At 43.9% G+C, this 20,603-nt stretch overlaps 1 protein-coding gene across 1 annotated transcript in view; it reads right to left on the bottom strand.

Annotated features, from left to right (window-relative positions):
- RNF130 (ring finger protein 130) overlaps positions 1-20,603 on the bottom strand; it is a gene marked incomplete at its 5' end in the record, with an annotated part of 107,703 nt that overhangs the window by 8,303 nt on the left and 78,797 nt on the right. The window contains 4 exons of the mRNA XM_040444717.1: positions 1,544-1,748; positions 3,803-3,899; positions 11,321-11,403; positions 13,218-13,289. Coding sequence (XP_040300651.1) covers positions 1,544-1,748; positions 3,803-3,899; positions 11,321-11,403; positions 13,218-13,289 — 457 coding nt within the window. The remainder of the gene's footprint in view (positions 1-1,543; positions 1,749-3,802; positions 3,900-11,320; positions 11,404-13,217; positions 13,290-20,603) is intronic.

Raw genomic sequence — 20,603 nt, 5'->3', positions numbered from 1 at the left:
ACAATGCCCGGTGGGTCCAGCAGTCTGCTGAGGCCGGAACCCCAGTGTGTATTTAGCACAGTGCCTTGCACAGTGGGTGCTGAGCGGGCTCACTGTAGCTGGTACGACACTACAGAGCTTTGAAGGCAAAGGAGAGGGAGCTTTGGTTTCGTTTAACCACATGAGTTTATTTATTCACATGTGTAAATTCCACTAATGGGGATTGATATGATATATGAAGTAACATTTTTTATCATCAAAATGGGAGATTCTGAAAGGACAGTTCTGCATAAAATATAGCAGGATCAGAACTTAATGTAGTAGTAGGTGCTCAATAAATGTCGATCAATGAAGGACCTACAAAAACTCATTAATAAACAAGGAACCTTTGTTTCCTTTATTGCTACTAGATCAGTTTTCAAAAATCTACACTATAAAACCTGAAAACACGAAAAGCTGTTGAAACACATCACAGGGGAAATGGTAAGAAATGAGTCAAGCTGTATCAAAGAATAGTTTTCCTTATTTTGTAACTGAATGAAGTCTCCCTAAGTTCAGACAGATGCTAGAACAAAACCTGGGGAGTCATTTGCTGCTACTAAGTTTTGGTTGGTTAAAAACATGTGTCCTTCACTTGAAGAGACCACACGAGGCTTGCTATGTCAAGGGCAAATCTTTTGCAACAGCTTTATCTGGGCTATGGACCCCCTGAGTTAAGCAGGGCCCCATCAGCTTTAGGGCTCGAAGCTACAGGCAAGCAACAGCACGTACTGGAAAAGGCAGCACCAGAGTGGTGGCAAGGAAGATGGCGAAGGGCTGTTAGATGGAAAGATCACGTAGAGGATGGAACTGGAGGAGACAGCTGGCTTGTTACAGGGTGAATGTCCGCAAGGCCCACACACACGCCTGCCAGCCCACTCACACCGTACTGAGGCACGGCCATCAGAACACTCGGAGCACTGCTTTTCTTCCCATCAACGGCACAACAGTCAAGACGTTCATAACGAGCAAGAGCGTTTTTAAAGGCATATTACCCTTTGGCTTTTCTCCCACCTCATGTACCATGACACCAAAGAGGTAAGTGCCAAGATACCAAATGTCATAGAAAGTGTAAAATAAAGTAAGCGGCAGCCGGCTCAAGTTGCCCTAGAGTGGTTCATTTGTGTGTTCAAATCTGCACTAGTGTTTCACTCAGCTGCCTGCAGCCTAGGAACCAGAGAGCACTGGTGCTCACGGTCACACAACACACCCAAGGTGATGCCCGAGGTCACATCCCAGCATGACCCTTGAAACTGCCCATCTGCAAGGCAACCATTTTGAAACCGGCTACTAAGACAAACCTCTGAACAACTACTTGTCAAATGGAAGCGATTCCCATTTATTATACACAAATACACAAGCTCCTTATTATAAACAAACTTTTGTCCTTCCAAATACCTGTTTCTTTCTCGGTTACAGACTAACCAACCGGCCCAGGAGATTGCCTCAACTGTCCTCCAGAGCAATCAACGCACACCAAACAGCAGCAAATCTGCCCTGCACCCGGGCACAGGGCCCCACTTACTTGTTACTGCAATGTTGATCTCTCCCGTTCTAGGAGTGAGCTCCCCATCCTGAGGAAGAGGCGAGATCCCCGAAGTTCGAAGTGGCTCCAGGCCAAGGGAGTTGTCACTGGCGAGGTCACCTAGGGCTGATCTTCGGTTAACTGCTTGGGTTCTGGTGAGCCTTTCCATATCAAATGCTACGTTATCAGTACATGGCAAATTTGGCTGCAAAACATTTCCAGATTAAAAGTACTTATAAGAATAACAAATCTTTTAGAAAATTCTAAATGTTTGATACTCTGTTGAAAAGACTTCAAGTTTTTTTTCCGTGTGGTTTCCTCTCATTTCTTTCCCCACTTACCCTTTCTCACCCACAAGTTTTTCTGTAAAAGAAACAGATTTCTTCCCAGAAATTGGTGAAAAAGAAAACTAAAATCCACTGAAGAACCGAGAAAACCAGATACTTCATCTTTATGAAGAAATGACAACCTTTGGTGGACATGGCTCACGGGCACAGGGGTTGTTCAATACATTACAAAGCTGACAAACATTTAAAATGTGTCGCTTTGGCTCTTCCGTCAATGTGGAGCGAGAGCAAATGACATAAAATGCTGCTTTCATCCTATTAACTTCTCTGTAATGGCATTTATCTGGCAGTCAGTTTTTAAATGTCTCCTACCTTTAAACACAAGGAAAGCATCCAACCAAGAGCAGATCAACCCTGAAAAGACCTTGAATCGTGAGTAAGGGATCTGTTTCACAATCTAAGAATCTAACCCTGAAGGAGAGTTACAGAGCTGCCTTGGGGCCAAAGCCTACCAACTAAAACATGGATATGAGAATCTTCTGATGTAACAATACGGATACTCGGTTTCCCTAGCAACCTTCAGTTCTTGTAGCAGATAGCACGTCAGAGGCAGAGCTGGGAAGGATGGCTGAGAGAAGCTGAAGTATAGAGAAGTGACAGCTGACCAAACCCAGAACAATGGCTTCTCAGCCAGGAGAACGCTGTTCTAGATCACCCCAGAGCCTAAGTACAAAAAATGACAGCACAGTGCAATAACTGATGCTTATAATGATACCCACTCAGAAGAGGTTTATTACACCCTTTATATTTAAAACCATGGTAGCCTGTAATAGATTTTAGAAGGGTTTCATTAAAAAACAGAAGGGAAAAGTATTAGTACTTCAAAAAATAGGACTTAAAAGAAAAACCAAACCAAACCACCACCAAGGCTAGAGGCAATGAAAGGAGATTAAGTTAATCCTTCCCAAAGTATCTGCCACATGTCAGGTATTGTGGAAGATGCTCTACGTTAAACTCCTCAAAAGGAGTGGGTTTTGTTCCCCAGGAGACGTCTGGCGACGTCTGGAGACATTCTGATCGCGTGACCGGTGTGTTGTGCCACTAGCATTCAGGAGTAGCCAGAGGGGCTGCTAGGAACCGAACAGTGCACAGGACGAGCCCCCACTGATGGAATTATCTGGTGGTGCTGAGGTAGAGGAACCCTATGTTAAATGATGTCACTGATGTGATCGCTGCAGATGGGAAGATACAAGGGGTCATCACTGCCCAACGGGACTGTTAAGCTGTCATCTGATAGCGGATTTTGAATATGACTGCTTGGATGTGCTTTGGGCTGCAAGGCTACCATGAGGAATTCTTTCGGTGGGCCAAACTCAACTTTTGGTTCTTAAGGGAATCACTCATCCACTCTTTCCTGAGACCAGAGAGTACTTTGTTTTCCTCCAAAAAGCATTAATTGTGGACATATACTTCTCTTAAGGCAGTCTCCACGATCCTCAGTCAGTGCTGAAGTTGTCTGCACAGAACTGGACCAAAGGCCCTGCCCAGAGCTGGCACTGGCACCACCACTACTGGCAACTGACCAAGGCACGCAGGGGAGCAAAGCCAGATCCAAGGGGAAGGAATGTAAGTGAGGACATGTGATGCTGAATGCAGAAAAAATTACTGCATAGTCTATATTCTAGTCCTTAAAACAAAATAGTGGAGTGCAAGAAAACCCCATCCATCTCTTCTATGGCGGTACTTTACCACAATCCAGCACCCACAGAAAAGCACGCTTGCCAGTGGACTAGCTCAGTCCTTTATCATCTTTTCTGGGACTTCCCCAAGGTGGCCTGGACTTTAAGTACTCTGGGAGAAAGGCACTGCAAGCCAGGGTTCTCTCGTGAGATGTGACCATCCCGCTTGTGCTATGTTAGGCTGCACTTGGAGAGGATACCACACGGATGCAGTAACAAAATAAGAAACATACCACAATTCCCAGGGCCTTCAAAATATTAAGTTTGCACATTGGACAGGTACAGTGTTCACTAAGCCAGGGATCCACGCAGGATTTGTGGAAAACATGCCTGGAAAAAATGGGAGACTTGTATCACAAATTACATGCTAAACAACTATTAGACCAAAAGAAATGGAATTTTTAGTCAGTTTCTCCTCCTTTTCCGACACATTGGCAAGTCCCAAGAGACAAATATTGGGGATGTACTAATACACGGCTGGCAGAAAATCTCCTGAATCCAATCTGGATGACAAGAACTGTAAGTAGTATTTGGCAGTTCGGTCTTTTTATTTCACCATTTGAGGAAACTTAGGATACTTATTATGAATGAAGAAGACAAACTATATTAATCAGTTATGTTTTCTGTAACAGCTAAAGTAGAAAAACGCAAACTCAAGAAGATATGAAACAAGAGTCATATGAAGTTTTCTGCAAAACTATGAATTAGTTTCATGGAACTCAGTTTAAATGTCACTTAAAACATTTTTACTTGTTTTTTAAATTAAAAGTTCTTTTTAAATGTTCATTTTTTGAAAGAGTAAGTGGGGGAGGTGCAGAAAGGGGGAGGGAATCCCAAGCAGGCTCTGGGCTGTCAGTGCGAGGCCTGACACAGGGCTCGATTCCACAATCTTGGGATCACAACCTGAGCTGAAACCAAGAGTCAAGATGCTTAACTGACTCAGCCACCCAGGAGCCCCTTTAATTTTTTTTTTTTTTTTTAAGAGAGAGATGTACGCACCAGGGGAGAGGGACAGAGGGAGGGAGGGAGAGAGAAAGAGACAGATTCTCAAGCAGGCTCCACACTCAGCAAAGAGCCAGACATGGGGCTTGATCGCATGACCATGGGATCATGACCTGAGCCCAAATCAAGAGCTGGATGCTCAACACACTGAGCTATCCAGGTGCCCCTAAAACATTATTTAAAAAGACTTCAAAGCAATCTATGCTAAATGTATGTAAAGGCTGAAGGGTGGCTGGGAATATTCTGGGGACAACTGCACCTAAGAATTAGGTAACACTGAACCAGAAGTTTTCAGTGGAAATGTTTTGGGGAGAGAGAGGATGGGTGATTTGCTCTTGCTCAGGAGAGTGGAAGTCGCATCCTAGCAACTGAACCTAAGTCAGTTGTGGAGAGTTTAGCATTCTTAGAAAAGGGACATTGCACCTTTTGGAAGTGAGAGAACACTTTGAGGGAGCTGTGGAAATCATTTCTCAAGTTCAAGTACTCCCCATGGCAGCTCTCAGAGGTTGAAATGAAGCCACACAGAAGCCCCAGAGTCCTGGCCAAACAGGGAAAGAGGCAGATGCTGGGACCTCTGCCCAGCACCTTGAAAGAGGCAGATTCAAGCACCTTTGGAGTAACTATACGTGGAGTCTTGGGATAAAAGAAATGTTAAGAAAGATATCAAATTGAAACATGGTATGCCTTTAAAACTTTGTCAATTTATAATTTATATGTGGCTTACAGTTATATATAGCTGTTCAAAAAATTGCAGTTTTGATTAAAAAAAAGAGGTCTAAAGAACTCACTGCTTTAACTGGGATTTGGAAGAAACATTCATACCTACAGCTTCAATATGAACAACACGTGTGTGCCCACCTGCTGCCACTTGGTGACCGTGCACTCAATTACTTTGGGTAAGAATAATGATCATGAAGTCTGAATTTATCCATCTCGTGGGAAGCCTGCAGATAAAGTAATGAACTAGAACCTCATCATCCCTGGAGGCTTTTATTTAAACCTGCAGGTTTCTACTTAAGGGGTTAAAGTCACCAAACCATAGGGGAGCTTGAAATTCATTTACAACACACAAGGCCTTGTCATGTCTGCTTCTTGTTCCTTTTATTCTCATGTGAGAATGCTCCAAGAGTGCTCCCACCCACAGGGCCCCCCCTGGGCGGGTGTTTTAAGAGCTGGTGTTTGCTATAGTCTGGCAGAGACTAGAACAAGGGTTCTAATCTTTCTGGGGATTCAGATCCCTTCAGGTTGGCTAAGTGACAGATCCTCCCCCTTACAAGGGTGCATCTGCCTAACCCCTGGCCTACAGACCTCTGAGGGTTTGGTTAGCATTGGGTAGAGGTGGGTGGCTGGGAGAGGCGCTTGAGGCCAGTTCTGCGATGGACTTTGGGCAGTTGGCAGGTGACAGGAGAGCTGAGGTTGTGTGACCTCCGTGGGGGGAGGGCGCTGACTTTAGCCAGCTGTTTGTGGGGACCTTGGTTTCAGCAAGCAGCAGAGGCCTGGGGGCAAATGGTGGTTTGCTCTCCCTCTTCCCTGTCACCTCCCTGTCACCTTTTTCTTAACCTACTGTCACCCCCCTTCTTTCCGTTTTTCTTAACCTACTGCCTTTCTTTTTTATCACTGGTTGTTCAGAAAGAATAAAAGTTATAATCCCATATTTAATTTTTAAGGCTCCATGAGCTGAGTATTCTCTGCTTATCTGTTCCTTTAGTTATAAATGCATTTTCTTATGCATTTTTTTTATGTTGGACCTTATAGGTTTGTAGATGCAAAAGAAAGTGTCTCTCCAGCCCCCCTTGGGTACTGTAATGGACAACAAAGACTAACTGGGTCTTCAGGGACAAACTGAGAATGTCTCCTTTTCCTAGCTAACTCAAAATCCGAAAAAAATTTTTTTTTCTTAAAACAAACAAAAAAACTTTTCCTTTTGACTATGTGTCTAACCCATGGCTCTCCTACTCTTGACCCCCACCCCAGTCTGCCACCTGCCCCCTCCCTCCTTTGACAGATTTCCCAACAGCTGAGTTCCTGTACCTCCCCTGGAGCGAGATGGGGAGATGGCCAGCCTGGTTCCCTCAGCATTTCCCTCTCATCTGAACACAGCCGGGCAGCTTTCTTGTTCCCCTGGGGCCCCCTGACCCCAACCCCCTTGGGGTCGCTGCTGGAATCTCAGTGAGTGAGTGACCTGTGCTCCTTCTTTCCCTCATCACCCATGTCCTTACCCTCTTGCTTCACTGCTGCACCAAGCTCAGCCTGGTGGCCTCCCCCTTCTTCCCAGACACAGTTCTGCTGCTACAGTGTGTGGAGCCTTCCTGACTCCGCTGTGTGGCCAGCAAGCCACAGAGGTGGAGTAGGGAGGGGGGCAGGGAAGGAAGGCAAGCTCTACCTTGTGAGGCTGTTTGGAGCAGTATGCAACAAACTGTTGTGGAATACTTAGAAAAGCACCAATGGCGTGCAAAGGAAAGGTACTATTAAACATACACTCAGGCAAAGTTAATGGTAACATTTCACATGACAGAACGAGTGAGTGGGCCTCAGGTGCTGGCACGCCCAGCACCTATGACCTCGGACTAGCTTGCACGTGTACCACGGACGTCTCACTGGGCGGCAGCTGGGGCCAACCAGACTTTGAGAAGAAGCCCTTTGAGAGACTCGAGTAGTCAAAGTACACACACACAGAAGCATTCAGGACAGAGAGGTGGATAGGGACAGGGATGGAAGGCAGGTAATGGGCTGAGGAACAGGGAACCATGGGAAGGACAAGCAGATCACAACTTCAACAGAACAGTTCTTTATTCTTAGAAGAAATACCTTGGGGTACAGAATGCAGAATTTATGGAACACGAAAGGAACAAAACCAGCAGAACTGCACTGCATACGGTGTCCGCCCCCTTTCCTCCTTCCCGAACCAACACAAACTAGAGAGAGTAGAACGATGGCTGGGGGTGGGGTGAGGAGTGCACACTAAAGGGGAGTTGTTTGCACAGCTCTGCAGCCTCTTGGTGCCATGTAAGAACCTGACAAATATAAAAGGACCTGGGATTACTAAAGGTCAGAGATGAGAACTCTCCCCCCTCGCTGGGCCTGGCAGCAGACGCTATGCAAATAGGCGCTCCTTCGAGGTGGGGCACCACAGCGATGCACCCCTCTTAGCACCCAAAGTGGCATCTCGGACACATGTTTATCCAAGCTGCGGCACTCCACTTCTGAAAAGTATTTTTAACCACTAAAAAATTTTGTGGCTGACCTTTAAATCAGAGGTCTAAATAAGGCGGTAGTCTCTAGGGCATGCTGGCGAACATCCTAGATGATCAGCCGTAATCAACTGACACAAGCAGGAGGCCCCAGAGCAATGCCAACCACCATCTGTTCGCAGTAAATGAACGTGACAGAGGACGAAAAGTAAAGGTCATGCACCAAAAAGCCAGCAATCCATGAGGGCACTGCTATCGACAGACAGAAAGTTCAGTCTGCAGACAGGCTGGTTGAAAATCAAGGATGGACAGAAACAAAGGCACCTAGGTTTTCTTCTTCCCTTACTCAGGTGAAGAAGGTTACAGTGAGCACAGATCCTTCCCTAAATCTGGGGGTGAGGGGAGGGGCTGCAGGGCGGTATTTGGAGACAGATTAAGAAACTGCTGCAGGAAGTGCTTGCTTATGTCAAGATGCCAGGGATAGAAAGAACAAAACCTGGCAGGAGCAGACAGTCTACAGAGCAAGGTCCCTGAGGAAGGGAAGGGGCACATTGGAACAAGGGGGTCCTCCTCCACCCAGACAGGAGGGGACGCTGCAGGCGTGGCTGGGAGGCAGGTGTACCTGAAAGCTTGCTGTCAGGCAGCTGAGAATTTCAGTATCTAACAACCATTATTTCTTCCGTGGAGGTGATGAGGAAGCTCTCCAGCAAGAGTGAGGAACAAAGGGATGAGCTGAGGTGTTTAAAGGAGACAGAACACACTTAGAAGTGTGGCTGTGAGGAATGAGAAGAGCTGACCGGGAAAGGGAAGGGCTCTAGGCAGCACCCTGGGCCCAGTTGGGGGTCTGCCTGGAGTCCCACAGGAGGCAGGGAGGCACCAGTGCCACTTGGCAACGAGGGCTCAAGGGAGATGCTCGGTCTCAAAGACCTACAGGTGAGAGAGGAAGGGCAGGGTGTCCCAGGCTGAGGGAACAGAGTAGGCAGGGGCACAGGCCAGAAGCAACTTGAAAGTACTCTAGAGGAGCCTACCGGAAACCAGAGGCTTAGACAAGATTTGAGGTGAAGATGGGTATGTGAGCGAGGTCATCCTGTAAGGTCTGTGGTTCTCAACTGCTGACATCTGTGGTTGTCACAACTGTGTGTGGGGTGCTACCGGCATCTAGTGGGTGGAGCCTGGGATCCTGCTAAATATCCCACAATGCACAGGGCAGCCTCCCCCACCCCTCCACACCGGCCCCAAATGTCAACAGTGCCAAGGCTCGGAAACCTGGCTCCAGGTGAAAAGTTGTCAATTCTGGTCCCACAAAACGTTGCTCAATGTGCAAAGTTGATTTTTACCGTACATGAGAATTATGCTATTGTTACCGTTTTGGTAAGGTGAATGGTTCTGCCAAGCATGTTGTGTGACACAGCTTAGAGAAAGCTACAACTTATTGAGGCTTAAGAAGTAAGCGGTACAGACACCAACCTGCTCCAAGGCAAAAGGGGAGCTCTGATATACAGGCAGTGGGCATGTCTAGTCCAGACAAGGGCCCAGCATGGAAGACAGCTGACTGAGGGAGCAGTGCCCTAACTACGTGTACAAGGAAGTGTTGCTAACCGTTGCCAAAATTTTAATACTCAAAAGCAGACCATGGACACAAAGGGTGAGAACCAGTTCTCTGGTGGCAGGAGCAGCCACAGGGATGGCTAAGAGCAGGCCGAGCTCTAGACTCTGATGGAGGGCATGCAGTTTCAGCATTGCTCAGGCACCTATTCAAAACCACACACCTGGGCTCCGTGATGTTTCTAAATGTTCCCCACTGATTCCAACACAGAGTCAGGTCTGGAAAGCACTGAATGAAGTTAAGAAAAAGGAGGACTAAGAACAAAATGCTGGAAAAGCCAATGCTTAAGGGGGCGGGGGGCATGGGGAGCAAGTTTCTGGAGTAATCCATCTTTGGCCAAGGCTCCCCTGAGGAAGACACCCTCTCATCAGTCATAAGCATGAATGGCTTTAGAGGCCTTTTGTGCTTACGTCCAGATGGTTCCTCTGGAGGAGGGACCCTGGCCTGAAATATGAAGATGGAATTTGGCTTCTTCCTGGTGATTCTAGTGTCAGAAGAAATCTGTGCATGTAAAAACATTTTTAAAAAGCAGCTGAGAGATGATAATGTTTTATAATGTACCTACTAATCTTTTTCCTGGTTTGTACTTGGATGTGTCTTTCCTTCAGCCTCATGTGACCAATGATGACAGGTGAAGGAAATCTAATTATATAATTACGCAATTTAGTTTTCTATAGGACAGTTTTGTAGATTATCCTTTGTATATAAACTAGACTGACCTGACTTCCAGACTCTGGTTTTCTGTTTCAGCATATGGAATTATTCTTGAGTTTAGGATTAAAAAAAAAAAACAAACCCACAGATCTTTCTGGGTTCAAAATAGCCTCATGGAGACAAATACTGACATTTATCTTATTTGCTCCCATGTTCCATGTTATTAGAAGGTCAGGGTCAAGTAGCGTGTGTTTTAAGAGAAGGGAGAAGGAAGAGGAAAAGTCCTCGATTTTCAGCGATTTTGTATTTTTCCAATCAACACTCAGAATTGTGCGTCTTACTGTTTTACAATCCCTAGCTTGAGATGGCGCTGTGGCAAAAATCAACATGCTTCCAAAGAACATCTGCTCTTTTTAGAGAGTGCCACAATACAGGTGAAGACCCTCTTTCTGGAGGGAGGTATGTGGCCCCAGGTCTGGAGTGCCAACATTCAAGGCTGACCTTTACTTGGACTCTGCCATTTCTGGATTGTGTGGCCTTGGCATCCACTAGGAGCGTCACTGTCCTTCACTGTATGATGGGGAGAAAAGCACTGACCCTCTCCCAGGACAGCAAATTCTGAGAGCACAGAGCAGAGTGACTGGCCTGGAGCAGGCACACAGCACCCAGCAGTCCCCCAATGCTTGGGGGAAGCATCCGTCCAAGCCCCACAGTTCTGGTTTCCACCGCCAAGTGAGCATCACTGAGCCTTTGTCGGAGGGCCTAGTGATGTGCTCACATTTAATAGGGAGAGGAACAAGTGGCTGGTTTTGAAACCCATAAAAGTCACAGAGTTAAAAATTCTTGACCCTGGGCACCTGGGTGCTCAGTGGGTTAAGGGTCTGGCTCTTTGTTTCAGGTTACGTCATGATCTCAGTTTTGTGCGTTTGAGTCCCGTGTTAGGCTCTGTGCTGGCAGCGTGGAGCCTGCTTGGGATTCTCTCTCTCACCCTCTCTCTGCTCCTCCCCGACTTGCACTGTCTCTGTCTCTCTCAAAATAAACAAATAGACTTAAAAACATACTTTAAAAATTCGTGACCTTAATGCTCTTAGGCTATGATGTGTCCAGATGTTTTTTCCCCTTGTGTTTCTCAAGGCAGAGAAGTCCGTGCAGTCTGTGCTGAGGCAGCACGGCCTGCTGCCGGCCACAAGAGCCATGGGTAAGGTGGCTCTCAAAAGCCAGTAGGATAACCACTCTGAAAGGGACACATGCAAACCACATTAGGATTAGTCCTTTTTAAGCCAAGAAACCTGACATACTTGCAGGGGAGAATCCGGACAACATCATTCTGCTTATAGCTCTCAATGCAGACTGCGCAGTGATCAAAGTCTGGGTCTGTTTCCTGCAATGAAAAGCACAGGCACAAAAGTCACACGCTAAAACTAAAGATACACCTAAATAGAGGAGATACAATCCCGCTAAGAACTCTCCTGTGGCAACTATGGTAAGCAAGTGATTATGAAAAGTTATGAACAATTTTAATGTGTTTTCATTTGCTTACCTGTATTGACCCAAATTGCATCTCAACCACTCTTTGTTTTTAAACTATGTTGTAACAGTTAATACTACTTCTGTTTGTGAAGTGTCTCAGAAGTCAAAAAAACAAGGTTCAAATCCACTATTACCTTGGACCATCCTCTCACTCCCCCTCCTCCCACTGCTGCAGCACTGTTCTGGTCCAGGTCACTGCACACCTTCCACAATGTGCATCTTCATCAGAAGGGTCGTGTGACCACATGTCTAAGTACAGGCAGAAAGGACAGTGAGCCCCCAAAAGACAAAGCCCCAAGGACGGGAGCTGGTCACAGATTTGGGGTAGAGCATGGTCATGGCCCAACTCATTACTGGGTCTTTATCAAGGGTCAGGAAGAGTCAGCAGGTGTCTGGTCATGAGGTTAACTGGCTTCCTTCCTCATCTGTGCTGGAAAATGGATTCCCCTGAGTTAGCATTTCCAGGAGCCCAAGCCAGGAAGGGTGAGACACTTTGCTGTGTCGTGGCCACTTGGACTGAAACTCAGTGGGACAACACTTGGTAGGTCTAGGAGGTACAAACTAGGAAGAGGTGTTGTTCTGAATAAGGAAAGATTGTTTTGTGTTAGCCTGAAGGACACAGTAGGGAGGGACAGGCTACACCAGCTCCAGGGAATTTTAGATTAATGTGGCTGCTGGGCCAAGAAAGCATTCATAGGGGTGAGCACTCCTCTGGGGTTGGAGGGCAGCTGTTTTGATGCTGCTGTTATTTTCTGCAATGAAAAACTGGATATGGTGATGTCAAGGTGGTGGGAATAAAAATGAGTGAAGTCCAGAAAGTAGTGAAACTAAGGAGGATGGAAACTCATCTGAAATCATCCTCCCAGAGCTGTTTGTTAAAATGTGCCAGGGGGTAGGGCAGAAAACAGTTTGGGATTTACGCCTTTAGAGATGCAACTTTTTCATTTTAGATAACTGAGTACATTGGATGTAGGGTCTAACACCAGGTTGCTACTTTGTCCTTATAGAGCAGAAGCGGGCTCCACGTAACTGGAGACCTGACTGGGGAATTGTTGTCAGCAGCTCTCAGCCACAGCCTCAGTCACTGCTCTTCTCATTCAGTCCCCAAGCCGAGGGCTCAACCCTGACACACTGTGGTCTTCCTTCCACCAGTCTAGCCTGCCATACAGAAAGCACCTTGCGAATGACACTCCTTCGAGATGTGGGCCTCCAGCTCTCTGTTTAACTGGCGAAGGGCTAAGCAAAGGAGGTGCGGCCAGGTTTCAGGAAGCATAGGGAGGAGAATGTTTATTCTTGGCCACTGAGTGTACCGACGGACCCGTTAATTAGCATTCTTCCCGAAAGTATCCCTGGTTGCGGCAGGAGAAAGCTCCGTGGAACACCACAGCTGGGGTAACTAATTGTAAGTAGACCAAGGAAGCTGATAATGGCAGGAGCACCGAAAAGTCCAGGAAAGTAAAAAACAGAATGGAGGGCCTTCAAAGGAGGCATGCTAAGTGTAAGAATTCAAGGGGAGGTTAGTTTAAAATAAAGCAGGGGTTTACCTGGAGAAAAGGAATCACCTAACAAACGAGACACAGATGATTAGGATGTATTCTCTCCCACCAATTAAAAGCAAAACTACTTTATTATTTTTACAGTATTAAGGTTATTTCACTACTATACCTTGTCACCCTTTTTTACTGTTCTTGTTGTCAATTTGCTGATGGCTTTCTTAGCGGCATCTCCAAGACGACGCTATGAAAATTACAAAGAGAAACAGACTTTAAATGCAAGATCTCTGGATAAGGTGTTCTTTGTTTTTTTTTTTAAAGGTTTTATTTATTTTGAGTGTCTGGGGCACCGGGGTGGCTCAGTCAGTTAAGCTTCCGACTTAATTCAGATCATGATCTCACAGTTTGTGGGTTCAAACCCCACGTCAGGCTCTGTGCTAACAGCTCAGAGCCTGGAGCCTGCTTCAGATTCTGTGTCTTCCCCCCTCCCCCCCCACCAGCCCCCGCCCCACCCCAGTCCCTCTCCTGCCTGTACTGTCTCTCAAAAATGAATAAATGTTAAAAAAAATACATATATTTTTGACAGTGTGCAAGTGGGGCAAGGGCAGAGAGAGAGAGGGACAGAGGATCTGAAGCAGGCTCTGCACTGTCAGCATGGAACCTGATGTGGGGCTTGAACTCATGAACCGCGAGATTGACCTGAGCCGAAGTTGGACACTCAACCAACTGAGCCACTCAGGCGCCCCTCTGGATTACGTTCTTGATTTTAAAATAATTAAATATACAGTCCCTGTTATCTTACAACATTCTCCATGTCATATCATAGGAAATGGATTCTAAAAAAGCAGTTAAAAAATGTAAAAAACTGGCATTTTCCTCACAGATTCAGCATTCTGAATTGAATTAATGAATTATTCTGGTTGAATAATGAAAAAAGTGTGTAATAATGAAAAAAACCAGGTGTCCTACTCACTACTGTATTCTATATTTAATAAACCTTTACAATATTACAGCATTATTGAAATCTACTTCTTGTACAGGTCACAGCACTACTACTGTTCTAACAGCTTTCCTATTCAGCTTCAAGGATGATTAGATGTATACATAAGCTGTCTTAGTAAAAGGAACCTCTGATGCGCCCGAAAATGCTTATCACGTTGTCAGGCACAGTGGAAGAGAGGTGGTCACGGGCTCTCCTTCTGTCTCTGCTACTACAATGCTCCATGATCTTAGGAAGGTGTGTTTATCTTTCCAGGGTTGGGTTGTCTGAACAGGTTAAGTTACGGAATCTCAAAGGCTGGATTTATCCAACATTTTGCCAGACGCTGCTAGCCCTGCTAGATACCAAGGACCTACAGGTGGAAAGACTGTGCACTCCTAATCTTGAAAAGTTAACCGAACTGAGGAACAGACCAGTCAACACATTTTAACTGAATGTTGTACAGCAGGGCATGCCCGAGTAGGGAGACAGCACAAAGGGGGGTGGGGGGGGGCAGCCTAACGCAGGTGGGTGGGACAGGGCAGGGGAGGCAGGTCAGGGAAGGGCTTGAGGACAGGATGCCTGAGCTGAGACTTGGAACACTCATGGGAAGTAATTTGATAAGAAAAAGCACAGGGGTAGGAGGGGGAACTCCTAGACAAAGGAATGATCTAATAAAGATAAAGAGGTGTGAAACACAGGAAGGTGAAGGAAATTATCATTTGCTATGACTAGGAGGAGCATATATTTTATTGTGCAAATGAGAATGTTTTGAGAGTCAGAGGGCCCTACCAATAATCACCTGGGGATAGGAGGTACAGACAGGCACACGGGGATAGGTGGCCACTACACACAAGCAAATCCTGAACTGTGGGAAGAGGCAGATGCTGAGGGTGAAGGAGGTTGGTGGGAGCTAGAAGAGAGGACCCTGATTTTATATCCGGAGGATTACAAAAAAAATATTAGAAACATAAAAAATTTAGGGAGATTTAAAAAAACACACAAAAGAATTCAATGAACCATATGCATTATGTATCCACATGTAGCTTCAATGATCAATATTTTACCTATATTCTTCATCTGTCCCCTCCTCTTTACTGTGCTAGGGGACTTCAAAGCCTATCACAAGCATGGTATCATTTCCCCCACAACATCTTCATTCTGACAGGACTTTCGTTTGGTGCCACTGTCTTACCTAACAAAATTAACACTAATTAATCAACATTATCAAATACTCAGACCTTACTACAATATCCCCAGTTGTTTCCAGGATGTCTTTATATAGTTGGCTTGTCTGACTCGGAATACAAAGTCCAAACATTGCATTTGGTTGCTGTTCCCCTCAAGTCTTTCCTAATCTGTATAATGTATGTATCTTTAGCATTATGGAAACAGAACTGACTTAAACTGCATGTTTAATGTTTATTAATTTTTGAAAGACACAGAGAGTGCGAGCTGGGGAGGGTCAGAGAGAGAGGGAGACACAATCTGAAGCAAGCTCTAGGCTCTGAGCTGTCAGCACAGAACCCGACATGGGGCTCAAACCCACGAACTGAGAGATCATGACCTGATCCAATGTCAGACACTTAACCAAGCCACTCAGGCGCCCTAAACTGCATGTTTAAAGTGTACAATTTGAGGTTTTGACATGGCCCTTGAAAGCATCACTACCATCAAGACAGCATCCCTCATCCCCCAATTTCTTTGTGCCTCTTCCTAATCCCTTCTTCCTGCCACCATTCCACCCATCCACTTTTTGCTTTTTTCAGAGTTTTACACAAACACAATACAGTATTACAGCATGTACTATTCTGCACGAAGTTTCTTTTACTAGGCATAATTATCTTAAGACTAAGCCGTGATGTTGAGGCACCTGGGTGGCTCAGTCATTTAAGCGTCCGACTCTTGGTTTTGGCTCAGGTTATGATCTCACAGTTTGTGAGTGCAAGCCCCACAGTGGGCTCCATGTTGATAGTGCAGAGCCGGCTTGGGATTCTCTCTCCACCACCCTCTCAGCCCCTCCCTGACTTGTTTGCAAGTGCACGCACTCTCAAAAATAAGTAACAAATTAATGCATATTGTTGCATGTATCAATAGTTCATTGCTTTCTTAGGCCATGAAGTATCCCATTACACAGATTATACCACCATGTATTTATTTTTTTACCTGTTGATGGAACTTTTGTATTGTTTCCCAGCTTTTGGCTTCAATGAACAAAGCTGAAAACCACTTTATTTACTTGTACAAATCTTTGTAAAGACCTGTGCTTTCTTTTCTCTGGGGTAAATACTTACAAAGGAGGGAAGACCAGCTAGTATGGTGGGTGTGTTTGGCTTTTCAACAGGCTGTCAAAGTGCTTTCCCATGTGAGTGGACCATTTTATGTTTCCGTAAGTTGTGTATGAAAATCCCGGTTCCTCCACATCCTCACCAACACTTGGTATGGCCAGTTTTTTTCATTTGATTGTGATCACTCTAAGAGGTGTGTAGTGGTTATCTCAATGTGGTTTAAATTTGCATTTCCCTAAGACTAATGGCAGAGAGCATTTTTTCAGGTACCTCTTTGCCATGTGCATATCTTCTCTGGTGAAGTGTCTGAATCTTTTGCCCATTTTTCTACTGAGTTGCTCTCTTATTGACTTGAGAGAGTATTTTGCATATTCTAATCACAATTCCGTTTGTATATATCTTCTGTCACTCTGTGGCATATGTTTCATTTTTTAAAAAATGTTTATTTATTTTTGAGAGATAGACAGACAGAGTGCGAGCAGGGGAGGGGCAGGAAGAGAGGGAGACACAGAATCCGAAGCAGGCTCTAGGCTCTGAGCTGTCAGCACAGAGCCCAACATGGGGCTTGAACTCATGAACTGTGAGATCACAACCTGAGCTGAGAAGTCAGATACTTAACTGACTGAGCCACACAGGTGTTCCTGTGGCATAAGTTTTTAATTTTGATGGTCAGTTTATCAATTTTCCATTTGTGGACTATATTCTGGTGTCATATCTAAGCAATTTTTGTCTAAGCCAAGGTTATAAGACTTTCCCTTATTTTCTTTTCTACAAGTTTTATTGTTTTAGGTTTTGTATGTAGGCCTCTGATCCATATTGAGTTAATTCTGTATATGGTGTGAGGTACTGATCATGGTGGTTTTTTGGTTTTTTTTTTGCATATGCTACCCAGTTCTTCCAGCACCAATTGTTGAAAGGGCTGCTCTTTCTCCACAAAATTGCCTTTGTACATCTGGCAAAAACCACCTGCCCATAAATGTGTGGGACTGTGTCTGAACACTATTTTGTATCATTTATCTATCATTAAGTAAATATCACAATCATTAATTTCTTGTAGTGCTTTGTAAGAACAAATTTGAAATCACGTGGTGTTACACCTCCAACTTCTTTTCCAACTTCCTTTTGGTTGTTCTTGACCCAGGGCACTCCCATAAGAATTTTAGGTTAAGCTTGTCAATTTCTATAAAAAAAGTTATTTGGGATTTACATTATGATTGACTGCACTGAATGCACAGATCAATATGGAAAGAAGTGACATCTTAATAGTATTGAGTCTTCCCTTGAACAATGTATCTCTCTCCATCTACTTAGCTCTTATTTCTCTCAGCAATATTTTATAGTATTCCCTGTACAGGTCTTGCACATCTTTTGTCAGATCTCTAATAATTTCCTGTTGATTCTATTGTGTTTAATGCTAATGAAAATTGTACTTAAAAAAATTCAATTCTCATTTACTGCTTGTAGAGAAATAAAGTTGATTTTTGTATATTGATATTGTATCTCTCAACCTTGCTAACACCCATTTATTAGTTCCAGAAACCTTTTTACAGACTCTATCAAATTTTTTACAGACACTAATGTGCTTTGTGAATGAAGACGGCTTTACTTATTCATTTTTAATTTTTTTAATGTTTATTTTTGAGAGAGAGAGAGAGATTGAGCAGGGGAAGGGCAGAAAGGGAGAGGGGGAGACAGAATCTGAAGCAGGCTCCAGGGTCTGAGCTGTCAGCACAGAGCCCAACATGGGGCTTGAACTCATGAACTGTGAGATCACGACCTGAGCCGAAGTCAGATGCTTAACCGACTGAGCCAGCCAGGTGCCCCTACTTTTCATTTCTAATACAGGTACCTTTTATTTCTTTTCTTTATTCCTTGCTGTACTGGTTAGAACTTCTGGTACAATGTGGAAATAAAATTCATCAGAGCACAAATCTTTCTATTGTTCCTAATCTTAAAAAGCATTTGATCTTTCATCATTTAGTACGATGGTATAGCTGCTAGTTTTCCTTGGATGCCCTCACCAGTTTAAGAACTTACCTTTAATGCCCCGTTTGCAAAAAGTTTTATAATTGGGAAGGGATGTTTGATTTTGGCAAATGTATTTTCCTCCATCTACTGAAACATATGGTTTTCTTTTCTTATTCTTTTGTTTGTTAAAATGGTAAATTACATTGGTTAATTTCTTAATGTTAAAACAGCCTTGCATTCTTGGGATCAATACCACCTGGTCATGATGAATTATCCTGTTTACCCATTATTGGGTATGATTTGCTAAAATTTCTTTAGAATTTTTACATTTTTGTTCAAGAGGGATTCTGGTCTGTAGTTTTCTGTTTTGTAATGTGTTTATCTTGTTTTGGTATCAGGAAGATGCTGGCTATATTTAAAATATGGAGTTCCTGCCTTTTCAATTTTCTAGAGTTTATATATTTCTTCCTTAAATGTTTGACAGAACTTACCAGAAACCACCTGCCTGGAGATTTTTTTTTTTAAGGTTTTAATCGCACTTTTTTTAAAGGTTTTAAGTGCACAAGTGCACTTTCCTGATAGACACAGGGCTATTTATCTTTTTATCTCACATGTGCTCTGGTCATTAGTGTCTTTCATGCAATTTGTCCATTTCATAGAAGTTGTCAAATTTATTGCCATAGAAATATTCATAACATTCACTGGTTATCCTTATAATGTGTAGTGATGTCACTGCTCTCATTTTTGATATTGCTAATTTGTGCCTTCTCTCTTTTCCTCCTGATCAATTTGGCCAGAGGCTTATCAATTTTATTGATTTTCTCTTAGAGCCATTATTTTCGGTTTTCTAATTCACTGACTGCTGCTCTGATCTTTTGTTACTTCCTTTCTTCTGCTTACTTTGGATTTAATTTGCTCCTTTCCCCCCAGTTTTTTTTTTTAATTTTTAAAAGTTTATTTATTTTGAGAGAGACAGAGACAGCATGAGTTGGGGAGAGGCAGAGAGAGAGGAGACAGAGAATCCCAAGCAAGCCCCATGCTGCCAGTGCAGAGCCCAAAGTGGGGCTTAAACTGTGAGATCATGATCTGAGCTGAAACCAAGATGCTTAACTGACAGCCACTCAGGTGCCCCTCCCCCAGTTTCTTAAGGCATCAGCTGAGAGTATTAATTTCAGAACTTTCGTCTTTTCTAATATAAAGTACAGCTTTAGTGGAACTTTCAAAATTCTGATATTCTGCGTTTTCATTTTCATTCAGTTCAAATGATTCTCGAATTTACCTTTTATCTTTATCTCATGGGTTATTTAAAAGTAAGTTAGTTTCTAAATATTTGAGTTTTTCAAAGATTTTTCTGTTATTGATGTCTCCATTTAATTCCAAGTGGTCGGAGAGCATATTTTGTTGGACTTGAATCCTGTTAAATCTATTGAGACTTGTTTTATGGCTTAGAATACACGTCAAAAGAATGTGTATTTTGCTTTTGTTGGATGGATTGTTCTTTAAATGTCAACCAGGCTGAATTAGTTATGTTTAAATCTTTTATATGCGCACTGATTTTCTATCCACTTGTTCCTTTAATTACTGAGGGAGGGGTGCTGAAATTCGGACTATAACTGCAGGTCTGTCTACTTCTCACTGCAGCATCCTGTTAGTTTTCACTCCATGTTATTCTGAAGCTTTCTCAGTAGGAGCACCAGTGTTTGGGGGCCATGTCTTCTTACCAATCGACTGATTTATGATTAAGAAGTGACTTTTATCCCTGGCAGTAGCTTTGCTCTGAAATACTAATCTACTTTATCTTGATTTGTGATCTGTTTTTCATTCTTTTGACCTATTTGTATTTTTATATTTGAAGTAGGTCACTTGTAGGCATCATATGGTTAGGTCCTACTTTTTTTTTATCCAATCTGTTAATCTCTGCTTTTAATGGAGGTGTTTAGACCACATACGTTTAATGTGATTATTGTTATGGTTATGATTAAGTCCATCATCTTGGTATTTCTTTTGTCCCATCTGTTCTTTATTCCTTTTTTCAGTCTTCTTTTGGATCGAGTATACTTTTCTTTTTGAAAATTGCGTTAAAATGTATATAACATAGGGGTGCCTGGGTGGCTCACTTGGTTAAGTGTCTGACTGTTGGTTTTGGTTCAGGTCACGATGTCACGGTATGTGAGTTCAAGCCCTGTGTCAGGCTCTGTGCTGAGTGTGGAGCCTGCTTGGGATTCTCTCCCCTCCTCTCTCTGCTACTTTCCCGCTCACTCTCTCTCAATAAACATCACACACACACACACACACACACACACACACACACACACACACACAC

Source organism: Herpailurus yagouaroundi, unplaced genomic scaffold, assembly GCF_014898765.1.
Source record: "Herpailurus yagouaroundi ecotype Mexico unplaced genomic scaffold, PumYag 192, whole genome shotgun sequence".
NCBI lineage: Eukaryota > Metazoa > Chordata > Mammalia > Carnivora > Felidae > Herpailurus > Herpailurus yagouaroundi.
The sequence above is the reverse complement of the archived record's forward strand: the minus strand, read 5'-3'. Positions and strand labels throughout refer to the sequence as shown.